We start from the raw sequence: 17,907 nt of genomic DNA on the forward strand, positions 1-17,907 counted from the left end.
CGTAACCGGCGAGAGGTGCAAATGCCGTTAATTAGTTTTTAAAGCAATTTGCGCTGCGTGTTTTTATATGGAACGGCCTTGGGGAGCACCCTGCCCTGGCTCCCGCGCAGGCGGCGATGCAGCCCGGCTCCCTACCCGTTCCCAAACACGGCTCCAGGGAAACCGCAGTGATCGCTTACCCGGAGCATCCCCAGCCGGGCGAGATCGGACGCTCCGTGAGCTTCCTTCATTCCCGGAATCGAGCGGAAATGGAGACGAGCGTGTATCTGCCACGGCTGCCCGTTCTGAATTTCGGCCGTGCTTCCCTGCTCCTCCTGCTGCTACTTTTGGGATTTCCTACGTGGATCTCGGAGGCGGCAGCAAACCCAGTGCGAGCTGCTCCCTGCCCGGTGCTGCGCTCGCCTTTCCTTCCGCTGCCGAGCTTTCGTCGGACACGACGTCATCCTCTCTCTTGCCTTTTCCCCCGTTGTCGGATGGCCGACGAGAGCAGGATGACAAGGCGGGACAGTGGCGGAGGCCTCGTTTTCCCAAGGGAGCGAACCGAAAAATGGGGAATTTGAGGCTGCAGAGCTGCTTTTTTTGGTTAGCAGGTTGACAAGCGAGTTCTCGTCACTGGGAAATACGGCTCGAGTGCTCGCCGGGACGCCGGGCACTGCTCTCCTCCGCTGCCTGGTTTGATTTCGGCTCCTGGGATTGCGGATAAATTAGCACCTTGTGAGAGACGGAGGCTAAAGCTTGATGGAAAAAGAGGAGAGGGGCCATCACACCCCCTCGCTGCAACTCCTTGACGCCCAATATTCAGGTTTTTGGCAACAAAGACAAAACCCCAGAATTTTCCTCTTATCGAAGCACCTCCAGAAGGGAGGAGATGAAACCCTGCCAAGGAATCCATTTTCTATGGAAAACCAGTTTGGGTGAAACATTTCCACCTGGCTGCAAGCGTGAAGGATGTGGAGATACCAAAATCGGCCCGGTTACGCTGGGAATATAGTCAAAATCGCCCCGTTCGTTGGAGGCCGGAGCGAACCGAACGTGCACCAGGTCTTGCCCTCTTCTCCGAGCAGAGCAAAGCCAGGAGGGCTCTTCTGGGCTGTGGTGGCCAGTTGCTTCTCTTCCAGCAAGGGATAATCCAAGCCTATCTCAGCTTAGGAGCCCGGCGAAAGTGTCGCAACAGATGTTCCTCTTCTGTATGGGAAAATGCCGAGGAAAACAAAGAAATATTCTCCTGCTGAAGTCCAACATCTGTTTGAAGCTGTCTGGCTCCGGTTCAGGCTTTAATTCTTGTGACAGGTCTCTTCATGCCTTTAATTTCCCATGAAATCTAATTCAAGACGTTGTTTGTCTACAGCCTGCTCCCGGCGTTGGGGAGAGCGCGGCTGTATGCAATCCAGACGTTCCTCGCCCAAAACCAGTTCCTTGGAATAGTCTTCCTTTAAAAAAAAAAAAAAGAGAAGAAGAAGAAGAAGGAAAAAAGCAATGTTTTGCCTCTTTCCCAATTACGACCACGCACGTTTCCCGCGACGCTCTAATCCCTTCCATCCCAGATCGCGCGCGCCCGTGCGACACACTGCCCGGATGCCGTCGATTAAAGCGTTGCGGCCGGTCCTCCGGGACGCCCTTGCCCGGTGTTTGCAACGTCGTTCTTGGAAAGCGGGATCTTGGTGCGATTTCCCACCCGGGGCGGAAACGCCTGCCGAGTTTGGGGCCATCTCGGGTCTGGTGGTGAACGGAGGCGGGACACTGCGAGCTGAAGTCGGCTGCGGATTTAAGCTGTTGCTTCCAGCCTGGAAAACGACACTGGGCTGGACTGGAGAAGCTCTGCTCCGGTTGGAGGCACCGTCGCTGCTCGCAGGAGTCACCCGGCGCTGTCGCGTGGTTGAAGGAGCCGGCGTTTGTCCCCAAATTATCCTGTGTGCTCATGGAAAGTGGCCCCATCCCGTGCGTTGTCCGGCCGTACCTTTGCCCGGCTGCAATATTAAATAGTGACTCCTTAAATCCAGGCATCGTCTTCCGGGGTCACGGGCGGGAGGCGACGGCATCGTTTGGTCCTTCAAACGAATCTGGAAACGGAGCGGAAGCACCGTAGCGGACCGAGAGCCAGCAAGCCGAGCTCGGCCCCTCGCCGACCGTGACGATCCGGCCGGCCGGTGGGCGCCTGGGGCCGGGGCCCCAGGAAACGGGAACCGGCCAAGAAATTCGAGCTGGGAAAGGAGCTGAAATTGGGCTGTAAAACACCGCGAATCACCTCTGGGCGGATGCAGGTCGGGATTACGTTTGCGGCGGAAAAGAAAATTGCAGCTTTCGACGGGACCACTTCGAGAGTGGGGTTTTTTTGTTTTTTTTCCCCGCTAAAAATCTAGGGAGGCAGAAAAGTCCGGGTTAGCGCCGGCGTTGAACCGACGGAGAACGTAACGTTGGGTGAAAACTCCCGCGGGTTGGTCCCGCGCCGGCGCCGTTTTCCCGCGGTCGCCCGGATGATCGGCGCCGGTGGTCCGCATGTCTCAGCCCTGAAGAAACCCGTTTCCGCCCCGTTTTCGCCTCCCGCTGCCCCCCTGCCTCTCGGCACGCTGTGGCCGCCGCGGGCGTCCCCAAAATCGCCCGGCGGCCGGAGCCCTGGCATTGGCACCCGGCAGTGACCACGCTCAGGCGGCAAGTTGCAGCTGTCGCTTTATTTCCGTTTTTGTGAAAAATAACAGGGATTCAAGGATTTGGGGAAGGAGGAGAAAAACCAAACCGCCCCGTCCGCCCCGGTGGCGCAGGATCCGGCTCCTCCGTGGCGCGGAGCGATGGCGTTTGCCCGCCGCGGTCCGGAGCCGCCGTCGCCCTCTTGCCTCCGGAACGGAGCCGTGCCGCGGCGCTCGGCTGGGGAGATTTGCCTCCCGCGGGCGGAGCGGGGAGGGCGATTTCTTCCCCTCTGTATTTTTTATTTTTATCCTTTTTTTTTCCTTTTTTTTCCTTTTTTTTTAATAAAAACGGTCTTCGGGGGCGGCCGGCCGCGGCGCCACGCGGGGAGAAGCGCCTCCCTCCAGAGTCTGCTCGCGGAAAAGAACCCCAACCCCCCCCCAAATAAAAAGCGAAGAACCGAGAGTTCAGAAACGGGTCAAATATTGACCAAATAACTTCGGCGTTCGGCGGCCGCGGGGCTCTCGGCCGCGGCGGCCTCTTACTCGGCCGGTTTGGTGACCAGGGAGAGGGGCTGCGTCTGCGCCGGCGGGTTCGGCCCGGCAGCGGCAGCGGCGGCGGCGGCGGCTTTGGCGGCGGCGAGCAGCGGGCCGCCAAGGGCGGCTTTGGCGGCGGCTTTGGCGGCGAGGAAGGCGGCCGCGTGGCCGGCGAGCTGCGCCCGCGCCTCCGGCTTGGCGGTGAGCGACAGCGGTTGAGCCTGTTCCGAGTGGGTGGCAGCCGGAGCGGCCGGCGAAGCCAGCGCCGCCGACGGCGTGGCCGGCGAATCCAGCATGCTGCCGTGCGACGACGCCGGGCTGCCGCAGGGTCTCTCGGATGATGACGGTGGCGGCGGCGGCGGTGGCGGCGGCGGCTGCTGCCCGCACGGCTTCTTGCTCCTGGGCGCCGGCGAGCCTGCAGGCAGGACGGGGGGATCGGGCTGAGCAGGCAGCATCCTGCCTGCGCGGCGGCCGCGCTGCCCCCGCCAGCGGCCGTACTCACCCTCGGCATCGTGGCTTTGCTGCTGCGCCAGCTTCTCCCGCTTCCGCTTCTTCTTCTTGCCCTGCGAAAGGTGGAGAAACAGATGGTGGCGGCGGCGCGAGCGTGGCGGGGTGGGACGGCGCCGGCGGGGCGCCGCGGCGGCCCCCACTTACGTAGTTGTCGCGAGCCGACCACGTCGGGTAGAGCTGCGAGTGCAGCTGCCGCTCCTTGCGCGCCAGCTCGTAGTACTTGGCCTGCTCCTCCCGCGACAGCGAGTGCCACTGCAGGGTGGGGGGAGAGAGAGAGAAGGGGGCCGCGCTGCGAGGGGCCGCCGCCGAGCCCCCCCTCCGCCCCGGCCACGTCGCGAGCCCCCCGGCCACATCGCGAGCCCCGCGGCCACATCGCAAACCCTGTGGTTGCATTGCAAAGCCCACGGTCGCGTTGCGAGCATCCCGGCCGCGTTGCAAACCCTGCAGCCGCGTTGCAAAGCCCGCGGTCGTGTTGCAAAGCCTGCAGTCAGGTTGCAAACCCTGCGGTCAGGTTGCAAAACCCGCGGTCGCGTTGCAAGCATCCTGGCTGCGTTGCAAAGCCCGCGGTCGCGTTGCAAGCATCCCGGCTGTGTTGCAAACCCTGCAGCCGTGTGGCAAAGCCCACAGTCACGTTGCAAACCCCGCGGTCGCGTTGCAAGCATCCCGGCTGCGTTGCAAAGCCCACGGTCGCGTTGTGAGCATCCTGGCGGTGTTGCAAACTCTGCGGCCGCGTTGCAAACCCCGCAGTCGCGTTGCAAACCCTGCAGCCGCATTGCAAACCCCACGGTCACATTGCAAATCCCGCAATCACATTTTAAAACCCATGGCTGCATTGCAAACCCCGCGGTCATGTTGCACACCCTGTGGCTGCGTCGCAGTCCCCGTGGCTGCATTGCAAATGCCCCCGGCTGCATCGCAAAACCCACGGTCGTGTTGCAAACCACGTGGCTGCGTTGCAAACCCTGCGGCCGTGTTGCAAACCCCGCAGCTGCATTGCAAACGCCCCTGGCTGCATTGCAAACCGCACGGTCGCATTGCAAAGCCCGTGACTGTGTTGCGAACCCTGCAGCCACGTTGCAAACCTCGCGGCCGCGTTGCAAACCCCACAGCCATGTTGCAAACCTCGTAGTCGCATTGCAAACCCTGTGGCTGCGTCACAAGCCCCGCGGCCACATTGCAAACACCCCCGGCCACGTCGCGAACCCCACGGTCGTGTTGCAAACCCCATGGCTGCGTTGCAAACCCTGCAGCTGCATTGCAAATGCCCCCGGCTGCGTTGCAAACCACACGGTTACGTTGCAAAGTCCGTGGCTGCGTTGCAAACCACACGGTTACATTGCAAAGTCCGTGGCTGCGTTGTGAACCACGCGGTCACGTCACAAACACCCCTGGCCACATTGCAAACCCCGTGGCCACGTTGCAAACGCTGTGGTCGTGTTGCAAACGCTGTGGTCGTGTTGCAAACCCAGTGGTCACGTTGCAAACACCCCCGGCCACGTTGCGAACCGCACGGTCATGTGGCAAATGCCCCCGGCCGCGTTGCAAACCCCGTAGTCGCGTTGCAAAGCCCGGGGCCACCTTGCAAACACCCCCAGCCACGCTGCAGGTGCCACAGACACGCCGCAAAGCCCACGGCCATGCCGCAAATGCCACGGCCATGTTGCAAACCCTGCAGCCGCGTTGCAAACCCCGAGGCCACGCCATGGACCCCGCAGCCATACCGCAAACCCCACGGACATGCCACAAACCCTGCGGCCACGCTTTAAACCTCAAGGCCGCATTGCAAACCCTCGGCCAGGCTGTAAACCCCACGGCCACACCACGAGCCCTGCGGCCACGCTGTGAAACCCATAGCCACGCTGCAAACCCTGCAGCCACATTGCAAACCCCACGACCACATTGCAACCCACACGGCCACACTGCAAACCCCACGGCCACATTGCAAACCCCACGGCCACATTGCAACCCCCGCGGCCACATTGCAAACCCCACGGCCACATTGCAAACCCCACGGCCACATTGCAACCCCCGCAACCACACTGCAAACCCCGCGGCCACGCTGCAAACCCTGTGGCCACATTGCAACCCCCGCGGCCACATTGCAAACCCCGCGGCCACACTGCAAACCCCGCGGCCACATTGCAAACCCCGCAGCCACATTGCAAACCCCATGGCCACATTGCAAACCATGCAGCCACACTGCAAACCCCGCAACCACACTGCAAACCCCGCGGCCACGCTGCAAACCCTGTGGCCACATTGCAAACCATGCAGCCACACTGCAAACCCTGTGGCCACATTGCAAACCATGCAGCCACATTGCAAACCCCGCAACCACACTGCAAACCCCGCGGCCACGCTGCAAACCCCACGGCCACATTGCAAACCCTGTGGCCACGCTGCAAACCCCATGGCCACATTGCAACCCCCATGGCCACACTGCAAACCCCACGGCCACGCCAGCCCCGCTCACCCGGACCCATGGGGCTCCCAGCCGGCCCCGGCACCCACCTACCACCTCCGAGTCCCCGCAGCTCCCAGCAGCATAAAGGCACCCGGGAGCTCAATTTAGGGGCCAAAAAAGGGTCGGAAAAAGGGATGGGAGGAGACCGGCGATGCCCCTACCCGCCTGCCCAGGATCTGGTTGATGGCGGCGCTCTCCTTCAGCGTGCACTCGGCCACCACCTTGGCCCTCATCTCCTTCATGTAGAGCATGAAGGCGTTGAGGGGCTTCTTGATGTGGGGCTTCTTCTCCTCGTCCTTCTTCCCCGCCGCCGCCGGCGATTTCCTGCAAGGAGCCGACGGGGTCAGGGTGACCGGCGTCGCCGCCGCCGGGGTGGCCCATCCCCTACCCCGACTCACGCGCTGGCGCCGGGGTTGGCACCGGGCTGCGCCGGCTCCTGCTTCACGACGGGCGAGACGATGGCGGGATGCGGGATGCCCGGCGGGTGGAGGCCGGGGCTCGGCGGCGGCACCGGCGGTGGCACCACGTGGGGCGAGAAGCGGCTCGACATGAGGCTGCGGCGGAGCGGGAGCCGGCGTCAGCTCCGCCGCGACCCCTTCCCGTGTCCCAGTTCCCCCCCGGAAAAAAGCATCCCCCGCGGGCACCCACCTGGACACGGAGGCGTTCATGGCGAGGGCAGGGTAAGGGTGCCGAAAGCCGCCGGGAGGGATGGAGTACACGGGCTGGCCTTGCCTGCGAAACGCCGCCGCATTAGCCGGGAAAAGGGGGGGAAAAAAGGTCCAAGCCCATCCCCGAGCTGCCCTCCCGGCACATCCCGATCCTGCGAATCCCCAGCCACGCGAGCCGGGGCGGAGCGATGCTCCAGCTCCCCGCGGGAAAATCAAGGATGGAGCCCCCCCTCCAAGCGCAGTCAGGGTTGATGCCGCCGCCGCGGCGGGAGGGGAAGGAAAAGCGGAGATGCCAGCCCGGCCGCCCGGCAAAAGCGGGAGAAGCCGGAGCGCCCTTACTGCGGCACCAGCCAGCCCAGCGGATGCGGGATCTGCCCCACGGCTCCCGGCGACAGCGGGTAGTAGGGAGGCAGCTCGGACGGGTGAGGCGGCCGCGGGATGCCTGCGGGAGGAAAGGAGGCGAAGCGGCGTTAAGCAGGAGGTCGCCGAGCGTCCCGGCGGTCCCCGAGTGTCCCAGGGGTCCCCAAGCATCCCATGGGTCCCCAAGCGTCCCAGCAGTCCCCGAGCATCCTGATGGTCCTCCAGCATCCCACCAGTTGCTGAGCATCCCGCCGGTCCCCAAGCATCCTGGCACTCCCCGCGTGTCCTGGTGGTCCCCGAGCGCCCCGGCAGTCCCCGAGTGTCCTGCCCGTTCCCAAGCATCCCGGTGGTCCCCAAGTGCCCTGGCGGTCCCTGAGCATCCCGGCAGTTGCTGAGCATCCCCCCGGTCACTGAGTGCCCCAGCGGTCCCCAAGCGTCCTGGTGGTCCCCGAGCATCTCAGCAGTCCCCCATCATCCCAGTGGTCCCCCAGCATCCGGTGGTCCCCAAGCATCCCAGTGGTCCCCAAGCATCCCACCGGTCCCCGAGCATCCCAGCAGTCCCTAAATGCCCCAGTGGTCCCCGAGTGCCCTGCCTGTCCCCAAGCATCCCAGCAGTCCCCAAGCGTCCCAGCGGACCCCAAGCATCCCGGCAGTCCCCGAGCATCCTGCTGGTCACCAAGCACCTTGGCAGTCCCCAAGCATCCCACTGGTCCCGGAGCATCCCAGCAGTCCCCAAGCATCCCACTGGTCCCCGAGCGTCCCAGTGGTCCCTGAGTGTCCCACTGGTCCCCAAGCATCCCAGCAGTCCCCGCGCATCCCAGTGGTTGCTGAGCATCCCAGCAGTTCCCAAGTGTCCCACCAGTCACTGAGCATCCCAGCAGTCCCCAAGCATCCTGGTGGTCCCCAAGCATCCCAGTGGTCCCCGAGTGCCCTGGCAGTCCCCGAGTATCCCACTGGTCCCCGAGCATCCCAGCAGTCCCCGAGCATCCCGGCGGTCCCCAAGTGTCCCACCAGTCACCGAGCATCCCAGCGGTCCCCAAGCATCCCAGCGGTCCCCAAGTGCCCTGGCAGTCCCCGAGCATCCCGGCGGTCCCCAAGCATCCCAGTGGTCCCCGAGTGCCCTGGCAGTCCCTGAGTGTCCCACTGGTCCCTGAGCATCCCAGCAGTCCCCAAGTGTCCCACTGGTCCCCGAGTGCCCCAGCAGTCCCCAAGCACCCCAGCAGTCCCTGAGCATCCTGGCAGTCCCCAAGCATCCCAGTGGTCCCCGAGTGCCTTGGCAGTCCCCGAGTGTCCCACTGGTCCCCGAGCATCCCAGCAGTCCCCAAGTGTCCCACTGGTCCCCAAGCATCCCAGCAGTCCCTAAGCATCCCGGTGGTTGCCAAGCATCCCAGCGGTCCCCAAGTGTTCCACCAGTCACCGAGCATCCCGGAGGTCCCTGAGCATCCCAGCAATCCCCAAGCATCCCACCGGTCCCTGAGCATCCCAGCGGTCCCCAAGTGTCCCAGAGGTCCCCGAGTGCCCCAGCAGTCACGGAGCATCCCGCAGGCACCCCGAGCATCCCGCCGGCACCCCGCTCCCCCACCTCGCCGCGACGGGGACGCGGGGAAACGAGACTCGCCGCCAAGCCAAGCCGCGACGGAGCTCAGGACCACGTCCCACGTCCCACATCCCCATCCCACCTGCTCCGGCGCTGCGAAAAGCGACGGCGGAGGAGGGATGCGGAGCCAACCCCCTTCCCCAGCCACCTTTTCGCCGCCGCTCACCCGTCTTGGGATCGATGTCGGGGGAGAGGTGGGCGGGCGGCGAGCCGGGCGAGAAGCGGTCGTTGCTGTAGGTGATGAGCGGCGTCAGCGGGTGCACGTGATGAGGGTGCTGCACCACCGGGACCTTGTTGGCCTGCGGGCGAGAGAACCCGTGGCCGGGCGAAACGGCGCCGGGAAGGCGGAAAAAAATACCCCCCCCTCTCCCATCCCCGCTTCCAGGCTGCAAAACGGCGGGATGCCGGGAAAACCCGAGGCCCAAAGCGCTTACCAAGTGGGCGGGCGAAGGCGACCGGCTGTCCTTGAGCGTGGCGCCGGCGGGGACGTCCAGCAGCGGCCACTTCATCTGCAGGTACTGCGGGAGACGGGGTTGAAAGCGGCCCGGAGAGGGGGTTCCCACCCCCCCTCCCGGTTCGCCCCTACGCCGGGAAAACGCTCCCGTCGCCCGTTGGCTCGCCGGGCGACTTCCCGTGCGGCCGAGGTGCCCTTCCGCCCCGCGGGAAACGCGGCTCGGCGCCGGCTTTCGGGCCGCCGCGAGCGCCTATCCCGGCTGGGAGGGGGGAAAACGGCGACGCCGGGCGCGCGGGGGGGCTTTTTCGGGGATTTTCCCCCCCTCCGTTGCACGCGTCGGCAAAACAGCCGGAGCCGAGGTTCCCGTCGGAGCCCGGATTTCCCGGCCGGTTTTCGCGGCGGTGCGGCGATTCCCGCGGCGTTAGGGCGGCTCCTTTCCTCCCCGAAAGAAAGGTGCATTGTGCCGGGGCTGGCGACGGCGGTGAGGAGGAGGAGGAGGAGGAGAGAGGGGGACGAAGGCATTTCCCGGCAGACGGCGGAGCGTCCCGCGAGATGCCAGGCCTGGGGAATGCGGCCCGGACGGGTCGCAGCTGCGCGCAGGAATTTCCCCGGGTGCAAAGCACTCCTGATCCGGAGCAGCTGGAAGGGAGCCGGGCCGGGAGGCGTTAACTCTCCCGTGGCCGGGAAGAGGCATCCAGCCCCTGCCGGCATCTCATCCCGCAGCCCCGCTGCGGCTCCGGTGGCCCCTCCGGCATCTCCACGGCTCCTGCAGCCCCTCCTGTCCCCCCCCCTCCGGCATCACGTCTCCAGCATCCCCCCTGCATCTCCCTGAGTCTCCTGCATCCCCCCCCTCCGCACCCCCTGGTCTCCGACGTCCCCTCCGGCATCATCCTCGCGGGACGGGACGATGCACCGGGCACCGTGTCCCCAGTGTCCCCGTGGTCGGACGGGACGATGCACCGGGCGCCGCGTCCCCAGTGTCCCCATGGCTGGGATGGTACAATGCACCGGGTGCCACATCCCCAGCGTCCCCATGGCCGGGATGGGACAATGCACCGGGCCCCGTGTCCCCAGTGTCCCCGCGGCCGGGACGGGATGATGCACCGGGCGCCACGTCCCCGCGGCCACGATGGGACGATGCACTGGGCACCGTGTCCCCAGTGTCCCTGTGGCCGGGATGGGACGATGCACCGGGTGCCGCGTCCCCGTGGCCAGACAGGACGATGCACCGGGCGCCGCGTCCCCAGCGTCCCCACGGCCAGGACGGGGTGACACACCGGGTGCCACCGTCCCCTGCCCGCTGCCCCTGTCACAAAAGCGCCTTTCTCGGGCGCCCTGTAAGCGGAGAAGCCCAGCGGCTATAAGAGGCCACTTCTCCTTTCGGAGCCGTTTCGGGAGGCCGGGAAGGGGCGAGCAGGGGGCGGAAAACAACCTTTTCCGAATATACAAAGCTGGGGGGGAGCCGGCAAGCCGGGAAAAAACGACCCCCCCCCCCCCCCCCCGCGGCTCCAGGCTCGGCCGGGGGCTCCCAACGTGGCCCCCCCCCGGCACGGGAACGGCGGCTGGGAGGTATTAAAAAAAAAGGGAAGGGGAGGGAAAAAAAAGGGGGGGAAAAAAAATCCCAACGGCGGAAAAATCCTTGAAAATCGGTCGCATTCCAGAGGGATTAGAGCAAGTTCTGGTTCCTCCTTACTGCCCCCCCCCCAGTTTTAACCCCTTCCCCACCGCAGCCCCCGGCACCGCAAGGGAATCCTCCCCGCCGCCCTGTCGCTCCGGGGTTGGAATTGGTCCCTGGAGTCAGGATTGGTCCCCAGGACTGGGATCACTTCCCAGAGCTGGGATTGGTTCCTGGTGGCCAGGATCAGTGCCCGGGGCCGGGATTGTTTCCCATGGCTGAGATCGGTTCCCGGGTGCCGGGATTGGTCCCTGAAGCTGGGATCAGTCCCTGGTGGCTGGGATCAGTTCCCAGGGCCGGGATTGGTCCTCAAGGCCAGGATCAGTTCCCAGGGCCGGGATCGGTGCCCAGGGCTGGGATTGGTTTCCCGGGGCTGAGATCGGTCCCAAAGCCAGGATCAGTCCCTGGGGCCAGGATCAGTTCCAGGGGCCAGGATCAGTGCCTGGAACCGGGATCGGTTCCCAGGGCCAGGATTGGTTCCCAGGGTGGGGATCAGTCCCAGGGCCGGGATTGGTCCTGGGGCCGGGATCGGTTCCCAAAGCCAGGATCGGTCCTCAAGGCCAGGATTAGTTCCCAGGGCTGGGATCGGTTCCCGGGACCAGGATTGATCCTCGAGGCCAGGATCAGTTCCCAGGGCCAGGATCAGTTCCTGGAGCTGGGATCGGTTCCCGGGGCCAGGATCAGTCCCTGAGGCCAGGATCGGTGCGCAATCCGGGCATTGCGCATCCCAGCATTGCATGTCCCAGTGTCACACATCCAGCATCACGTATCCCGGTATTGCGTGTCCCAGCGTCACGTGTCCCAGTATTGCGCTTCCCGGCATCGCACGTCCCGGCATGGCATGTCCTAGCGGCACGTGTCCCGATGTTACGTGTCCCAGCATTGCACGTCCTGGCATTGCATGTCCATCCGGCATTGCATGTCCATGCAGCGTTGCATGTCCTGGCGTTGCATGTCCTGGCGTTGCATGTCCATCCGGCATTGCATGTCCATGCAGCGTTGCATGTCCTGGCATTGCATGTCCTGGCGTTGCATGTCCTTGCAGCATTGCATGTTCCTCCAGTGTTGCATGTCCCTTGGCGTTGCATGTCCATGCAACATTGCATGTCTCGGCGTTGCACGTCCTTGCAGCATTGCATGTCCTTGAAGTGTTGCATGTCTGTCTGACATTGCATGGCCTTGCAGCGTTGCATGTCCCGGCATCGCCTGTCCATCCAGCATTGCATGTCCTTGCAGCATTGCATGTCCGTCCGGCATTGCACGTCCTTGCAGTGTTGCACATCCTTGCAGTGTTGCATGTCCATCCAGCATTGCATGTCCTTGTAGCATTGCTTGTCTGTCTGGCGTTGCATGTCCTTGCAGCACTGCATGTCCCGGCATTGCACGTCCACCCAGCGTTGCATGTCCTTGCAGCGCTGCACGTCCCAGCATTGCATGTCCATCCAGCATTGCATGTCCTTGCGGCATTGCATGTTCCTGCGGCATTGCACGTCCATCCGGCGTTGCATGTCCACGCACCATTGCATGTCCCGGCATTGCATGTCCCAGTGTTGCATGTCCCGGCGCTGCGTATCCCGACCTTATATACCTTGGCATTACATATCCCGGCGTTATGCATGCCGGCGTGCCTCCGTTTTGGGGTCATTTGGGCTGCGGGGGCTCCCGGAAAAAGCGGCCCTCGCCCGCCGGCTCCGTCCATCACCCCCCTTTTCCCACAGCGGCATTTCGGCGAGCCCCCCAGTGCAGCCCCCCCCCCCCGGCCAGTTTACGCAGCTGCGGGACGAGCGACGGTTCGACCTCCCCTTCCCGGTGCTTTCCAGGCCCCCTTTTCCCCCCCAAACCGGCCTGGAACGCCGCGCCAAGGACCCTTTTTCCCAGGGGGGGTTTCGAGCGAGGCAAATAGATTTTTCCCCCCAATTTCCCCCCGCTTTTGGCCTTCATCCTCCTCTTTTCGGCCCTCGCTGCTGGGGTTCCCGGCCAAATTGCCCGTTTTTTCCTGCGCCGGCAGGAAAAAAACCTGGCAGCTGCCTGCGCCGTGCCAGCTCGGTCCAGCAACGAAGCCGGAGAGAGAAGGGGGGGGAAAAAAGCAAAAACAGGAGGAAAAAGAGAGAAAAGACCCCCCAAAATCCCGCAAACGGCCCCCGGCACAGCTGCTCCCCCAGCCGATTCCATCCGTTTGGGCGAAAAGCCGAAAAACGCCGGCGGGAAAGGACGCCGGCGTCTCCCGATCCGGCGAGACTTTTATTTGGAAGGGGGGGAAAAAAGCGTCTCGTGAAAAGCCGCGAGGTTTTTCCCGCACGGCGCCAGGCCGGGGCGTCGCGGGTTTTTTGGGAGGCTCCTTTGGTTATGGCGTTCGGCACATGGAGGAAAAAGAAAGAAATAAAAATAAAGAAAGGAATAAATAGGATAAAATAAATAAATTAATTAATCGATTAATGAAATAAATAAAAAGCCCCGTCGGCAACTTTGGGAAAAGCCTCTCGGCGTAGAAACAAGCCCGATCCGCCCTCTCGCCTTTTCGCTCCGGGTTGCGGCTTCCTTTGGCCGGCCCTTTCCATCCAGGCCGGATCGCATCAACGCCACGAAAAAGCTCCCCCAAAATTAAAAAAAATTAAATTAAATTTAAAAAATGGCTTTTCTGCGGACAAGCAGGGACGGAGGAATCCCAGTTAACAGCCGGGATTTATGGCCAGGGGAAGGACCCACAAGTCATCGCGGCTCTCCTGCTTTTTCCCCCTCCCGGCTCCGCTCCAACCCGCTTCCCGAGCCAAGTAATCGCCTCCAGATGCGGCTGGCGAACGGTCCCGAAACGCCCGCCGGGGGCCGGGATTTAACAGCTCGTGGCGGCCGCGGGAAAGCGAAAGCCGGGGCGGAAAAAAAAACAACAAAAACACCCGGATCGCCTGGCGTGCCGTTCCCGAACGACAGCTTTGCCAGCTTGGCGCTGGGAGGTTTGGCCTTTTCCAGCCCGGCATGCCAGCAAGCTCCCCGTGGATTTGGGGCTCCGTGAGCCGTTTTGCCCCACGCGGCTCCTTTTGCCGTTTTTTTGCCGTCTTTTTTTTTCTTTCCCGCTCCCGCTGCGCCGGTCGGGGCGGAAAAGGGCTGAAAAGGGGGAGGCCGAGGCGGCGTTCCCGCGAGCCGAGCCGGCGGCCCCGGCCGAAAGCGGGTTCGGTTGGAAACGCCCCGATCACGGGCGGGAAGGAAAAGCCGAAAAAGAGGAGGGCGACGGGAAAAGAGGGAAAAAACCCATAAAATTAATAAAATTAATAAAATTAAATAAAACAAGGGAGCATCTGCTCGACGTGCCGAAGCCCGCGGCGCCCAGGCGGAAGCGGCGCAGCGGAGGAAACGCGGGAAGCTCCCGAGGAAGCGAGCCGGAGCCTGGAGTGTCGCCAGGACGCCGGGGAAAAAAAAGCCTCCGGCATGGAAAGCTCCGGCTCCGGCGTTTTGCGTCCCGGGCTGCCGGGGGTCCGAGCGAGCGAGCGAGCCGGGTTTTTCCCTCCTCTTTCCCTTAAAATAAAAAAATCCCTCGCGGCACCGAGTTTTTCCCGCTGCCCCCGGGGGCTTTTTGTCTGCAGCTTTCGGCTCCCGTCCATCACGCTGAATGGCTCCATTCATGCCGCTGTCAGCGGCCGCGCGGAGCCGTGGAAAGGCGGAAAAGGGGGGGAGGAAAAAAAAAGAAGGAAAAACCCCCCAAAAGTAATCAAATAATCATCGTCCCGGCGCTTCGCGGGATTTTTTTCGGACGGCTCCGAGCGGCGCCGTCGCTTCGCGGCGGCTCCAGCGTGGGCTTCGCGCGGCCGCCGGGAAGTTTTCCGCAAGGTGCCGGAGCGGTGGCGGTGGCGGGAAAAAAATCCGGAGCGCTTGCGCGCACGGCCCAAAAGCAAAGCGACCGCGTGCCGCCTTCCTCCTCCTCCTGGCCGCGCTGCCTTCCTCCCGGCCCCGGTTTCGCCCTGCCCCGCGAAAGCCTCCGACCCTCCTCTTCCTCCGGCCGGCCGGGGATGCTCCGTTCGCCCGCTCCGCTTTGCCCGCCAGCGCCGGGGAGGAAGAGCCGCTAATGAAAAGCAGCTGCGCGGAATACCAGAAAGATGATGAATGCGCGTTAAGTCGCCTTAACAAAACCAGGTCTTGTGAGAGTCGCCCGGAGCGCTTACTTCATCCCTTTAATTTGCGGATCGTGTTGGAAAAGCCGGGAAGGGGGTTGGAGAAAAAGCCGGGTGGGGGGGGGGAGAAAAAGCCAGGTGGAGAGGGGGAAATTGAGTAGAAACCTCCTGTAGGTCTACGTTTCACTTCTCCCCCCCCTCCTTTTCCCAAAAAAAAAAAAAAAAAACTGGGATAATTAGCCGAATAGCATAATTAAGGAGCGGATATAAAGGGAGCATTGTGCGCCGGGGCTCAACAGCGCGGAGCACCTCGGAGGCGGCGGCGGCGGCGGCTCCTCGGAGCACAATGTGCCGGGGGGGGGCCGCGGCCGAAAGGGTCCCCGCGGGATTGGGGGGAGCCCCGAGCACCCCAGGGTGAGCTCCGAGCATCCCGTGCCGGCGATTCCCTCGCCGTTCCCACCACCGGCGCCCCGTGGGAAACGGGGACCCCTTTTTTCCCGCGCCTTTGGCCGGGCGCCGGGGATGGGGGGGGCTGGCGGCTTCACTAGGGGAAACCGAGGCCACCGAGCGGCTCCAAACACCGAGGGGCTCGGATAAGCGAGAAGTTTGGACAACCGAAAGGTTCGGAGCGCCGGGAAGCGTTCCGTCTCGCCGCCCGGCTCCGGAAGCAAGAAGGGCTCCGGCTGCCGGGAGGCAACAGCGAGAACCCGACGGCTGCGGCGAGATTAAGTTGGGAAAAAAAAGATTCCAAAAGCACAGAATTTCTTAAGATTCTTCCGAGCGGCGAAAATATCCCAAAACTGCTGCCGGGGTAGAGCGCTTCCACGGCTTCTCCGCAAAAGCCGGAGCAGCGCCGTTGGAGCAGCGGGGGCCAAGCTGTGTCGTCGCCGCCGGCTCCAGGTGCAAAATCACGGCGAAGCTGGGGGGAAACCCCGAAGAACCCGCGAAACTCCAAGCGAGCGGAGGCGGCTCCGGGTTGGAGGTTGGGCACGGAAAGAAATGCCGGCAGCCCAGCTCCGTCTCCGTTTGGGAAAAAGGCCGCTTCTCGCCCAGAGCCGGATTTTCATAATTTTTCTTGGCAGCCACGGCCCCGGCGCGTTTAAGGGGATATATTTTCCCTCGCAGACAGATGCGCCTCTGTGCAGCTGGATAGCGCGAGCCCGGAGCGGGAACGCGTCCCCTCCAGGGGCCAAAAATCCACAAGGATCCCAGTTTTTTGGGGTTTTCCCCTCCCTCCTCGATTTCAGGACCCCGAGGCCTCAATGACGCCCGCACGGTTGATCCAGTTTCCCTCTGGCGGCTTTTTGCGGTTCGCAGCTCCGGCGGTCGAACGACTCGTTTCGGGGGGAATTAATTGCAATCAGCCGGCACGTTTCCCTGCTCCGCCAACGCGGAGCCTTCGGAATGGTGGTGGCGGCGGGATTTTGCCGAAAACGGCTCCCCGTTCGCGGCCCGTTCGGTGACAGGAGGGTTTATATCGTCCTCAGCCGGGAATGAAGCATGCCGCAGCCAAAGGATGCCGGGTGGGAAAGGCCGGGCGGCTGCCGCGCATCCCTTAGCCCAAATGCCATCGTTATTCCCGGCTAAATCCCGCTGCCGGCTTAGATTAGCACTTAGCGTGGGAAAAAAGAAAAAGAAAAATCACAGTTGCCCAATTTTCCCCCCATCAGGCGTTTTTGGGGGCGGCGGGAAGAAATCTCTGCAAAATCCCAGCTCCAAATTCGGCTTTCGCGGCAGCGGCACAACCTCCGTCCGGAGCGGGATCCCGGCATCCTGCTCCGAGCGAGGAAAATCGCAGTAGGAAGAATTGCAGATTTTGCATCGCCCCCCCGGCGATTTTTTTTTTTTCCCCGCGCTTCCTCGCAGCCGCTTTCTCCCGGCTCTTCCGTTTTGCCCGGGAAAGGACGCGGAGCCGGCCGGGAAGTTTCCCATCTCTGTCGCCACCCGGTCGGGAAGGGGAAAAAAAAAACCCTCTCCAGATGTTTCCACCCGCGGTCGCCTGAGCGGTTTGGTTAAACTTCAGCGGGAGAAAAAAGCGGCGCATCCCGGCACGGGAAAGCTTGGACCCAGCTGAGCCAAACGGCGGCACTTTCGGCAGCGAATCCCGATGTTTCAGGATGGGGGTGCCGGAAAAGACGCTCTTTTCCCACGCCGAAGGCAGCCAGGGCAGCGTTTGCAGAGCCCGGAGCCGTTTGTGACGCCGGTGGCCGCGCCGTTCTCCTGCCGCCGCTCCGAGCGGCTCCACCGTCATCCGGCTTCGCTCCGGCTCGGCTCCGCTTTCTGGGATTCGTTCAATAATCCTTCCTGGCCTGTTTTCTGCAAATTCCTGCCTTTTTCTTTTTTTTTGGCTCGTCGCTCGTTCCTCGCTGCTATTTCGGGCCGGGAGCGTAACCAGCTCCGCAACGGAGCAATCCGCCGGATCGCCCGGGGTTTCTCCCAATAACGGAGCTATTAAATCCCTGCCCCAGCGTCAGGTGTCCCGGACACGGCTCCGCTCCGGAGCTCCGAGCGCGGCCGGGGAGCAAAACTCAAAGCGTGTCGCGATAAGTCATCCCACAGAATCGAGCTGCTGCATCCCGAATCCCAAAGGATGCTGCCGCTCTCCGGAGCCGGCTGCAATGAGTTTAACCCCCCCCTCGCCCCCGGTCGCGGTGGCCAAACCGCCTCCCCGACTCCTTTTGCTTCGTTCGGAAAAACCGGAGCCGGGCGACATGGCTTTCCCGGGCGGGGAAAACCCGGCGGGATGCAATCGGGAACGGCGGAGACGGGAAAGCGGCGGGGATAAGGCTCGCGCCCGGGTTTGCGTTTCGGGGAGGCGGGAGGCGGCGCTTTGGATATTTTGGGACGGAAACGGATGTTTTGGACCTAATCCGGCGGCAGGGAGGAGGAGGGGGAGGGAATCGATCCGCACCCCCGTC

The 17,907-nt window shown here is 63.3% G+C and overlaps 2 protein-coding genes across 2 annotated transcripts in view; both read right to left on the reverse strand.

The window, feature by feature from the left end:
* Window positions 1-2,649: 2,649 nt before the first annotated feature.
* TCF7L1 (transcription factor 7 like 1) lies at window positions 2,650-9,320 on the reverse strand. The gene is made up of 9 exons (XM_067312434.1): window positions 9,192-9,320; window positions 8,924-9,056; window positions 7,140-7,242; window positions 6,781-6,864; window positions 6,531-6,686; window positions 6,294-6,456; window positions 3,813-3,920; window positions 3,661-3,721; window positions 2,650-3,573 (listed from the first exon to the last, which is right to left on the reverse strand). Exons 1-9 carry the CDS (start codon window positions 9,264-9,266, stop codon window positions 3,164-3,166), a joined length of 1,293 nt encoding a protein of 430 aa, XP_067168535.1. The 5' UTR covers window positions 9,267-9,320; the 3' UTR covers window positions 2,650-3,163.
* A 1,963-nt stretch (window positions 9,321-11,283) lies between these two features.
* LOC106494574 (calcium/calmodulin-dependent protein kinase type II subunit beta) overlaps window positions 11,284-17,907 on the reverse strand; it is a 31,514-nt gene continuing 24,890 nt past the window's right edge. The window contains 1 exon segment of the mRNA XM_067312254.1: window positions 11,284-11,573. Within this exon segment, the coding sequence (XP_067168355.1) occupies window positions 11,284-11,573 (290 nt within the window).

Source organism: Apteryx mantelli, chromosome 29, assembly GCF_036417845.1.
Source record: "Apteryx mantelli isolate bAptMan1 chromosome 29, bAptMan1.hap1, whole genome shotgun sequence".
Lineage (NCBI taxonomy): Eukaryota > Metazoa > Chordata > Aves > Apterygiformes > Apterygidae > Apteryx > Apteryx mantelli.

Coding starts and splice junctions, on each gene's coding strand:
- TCF7L1 (XM_067312434.1), bottom strand. CDS start 9,266: ATGAAGTGGCCGCTGCTGGACGTCCCCGCCGGCGCCACGCTCAAGGAC. Junction 7,243..8,923: donor CGACATCGATCCCAAGACGG/GTGAGCGGCGGC, acceptor TTCCTCCCGCAG/GCATCCCGCGGCCGCCTCAC. Junction 3,574..3,660: donor GCAAAGCCACGATGCCGAGG/GTGAGTACGGCC, acceptor TCCTGCCTGCAG/GCTCGCCGGCGCCCAGGAGC.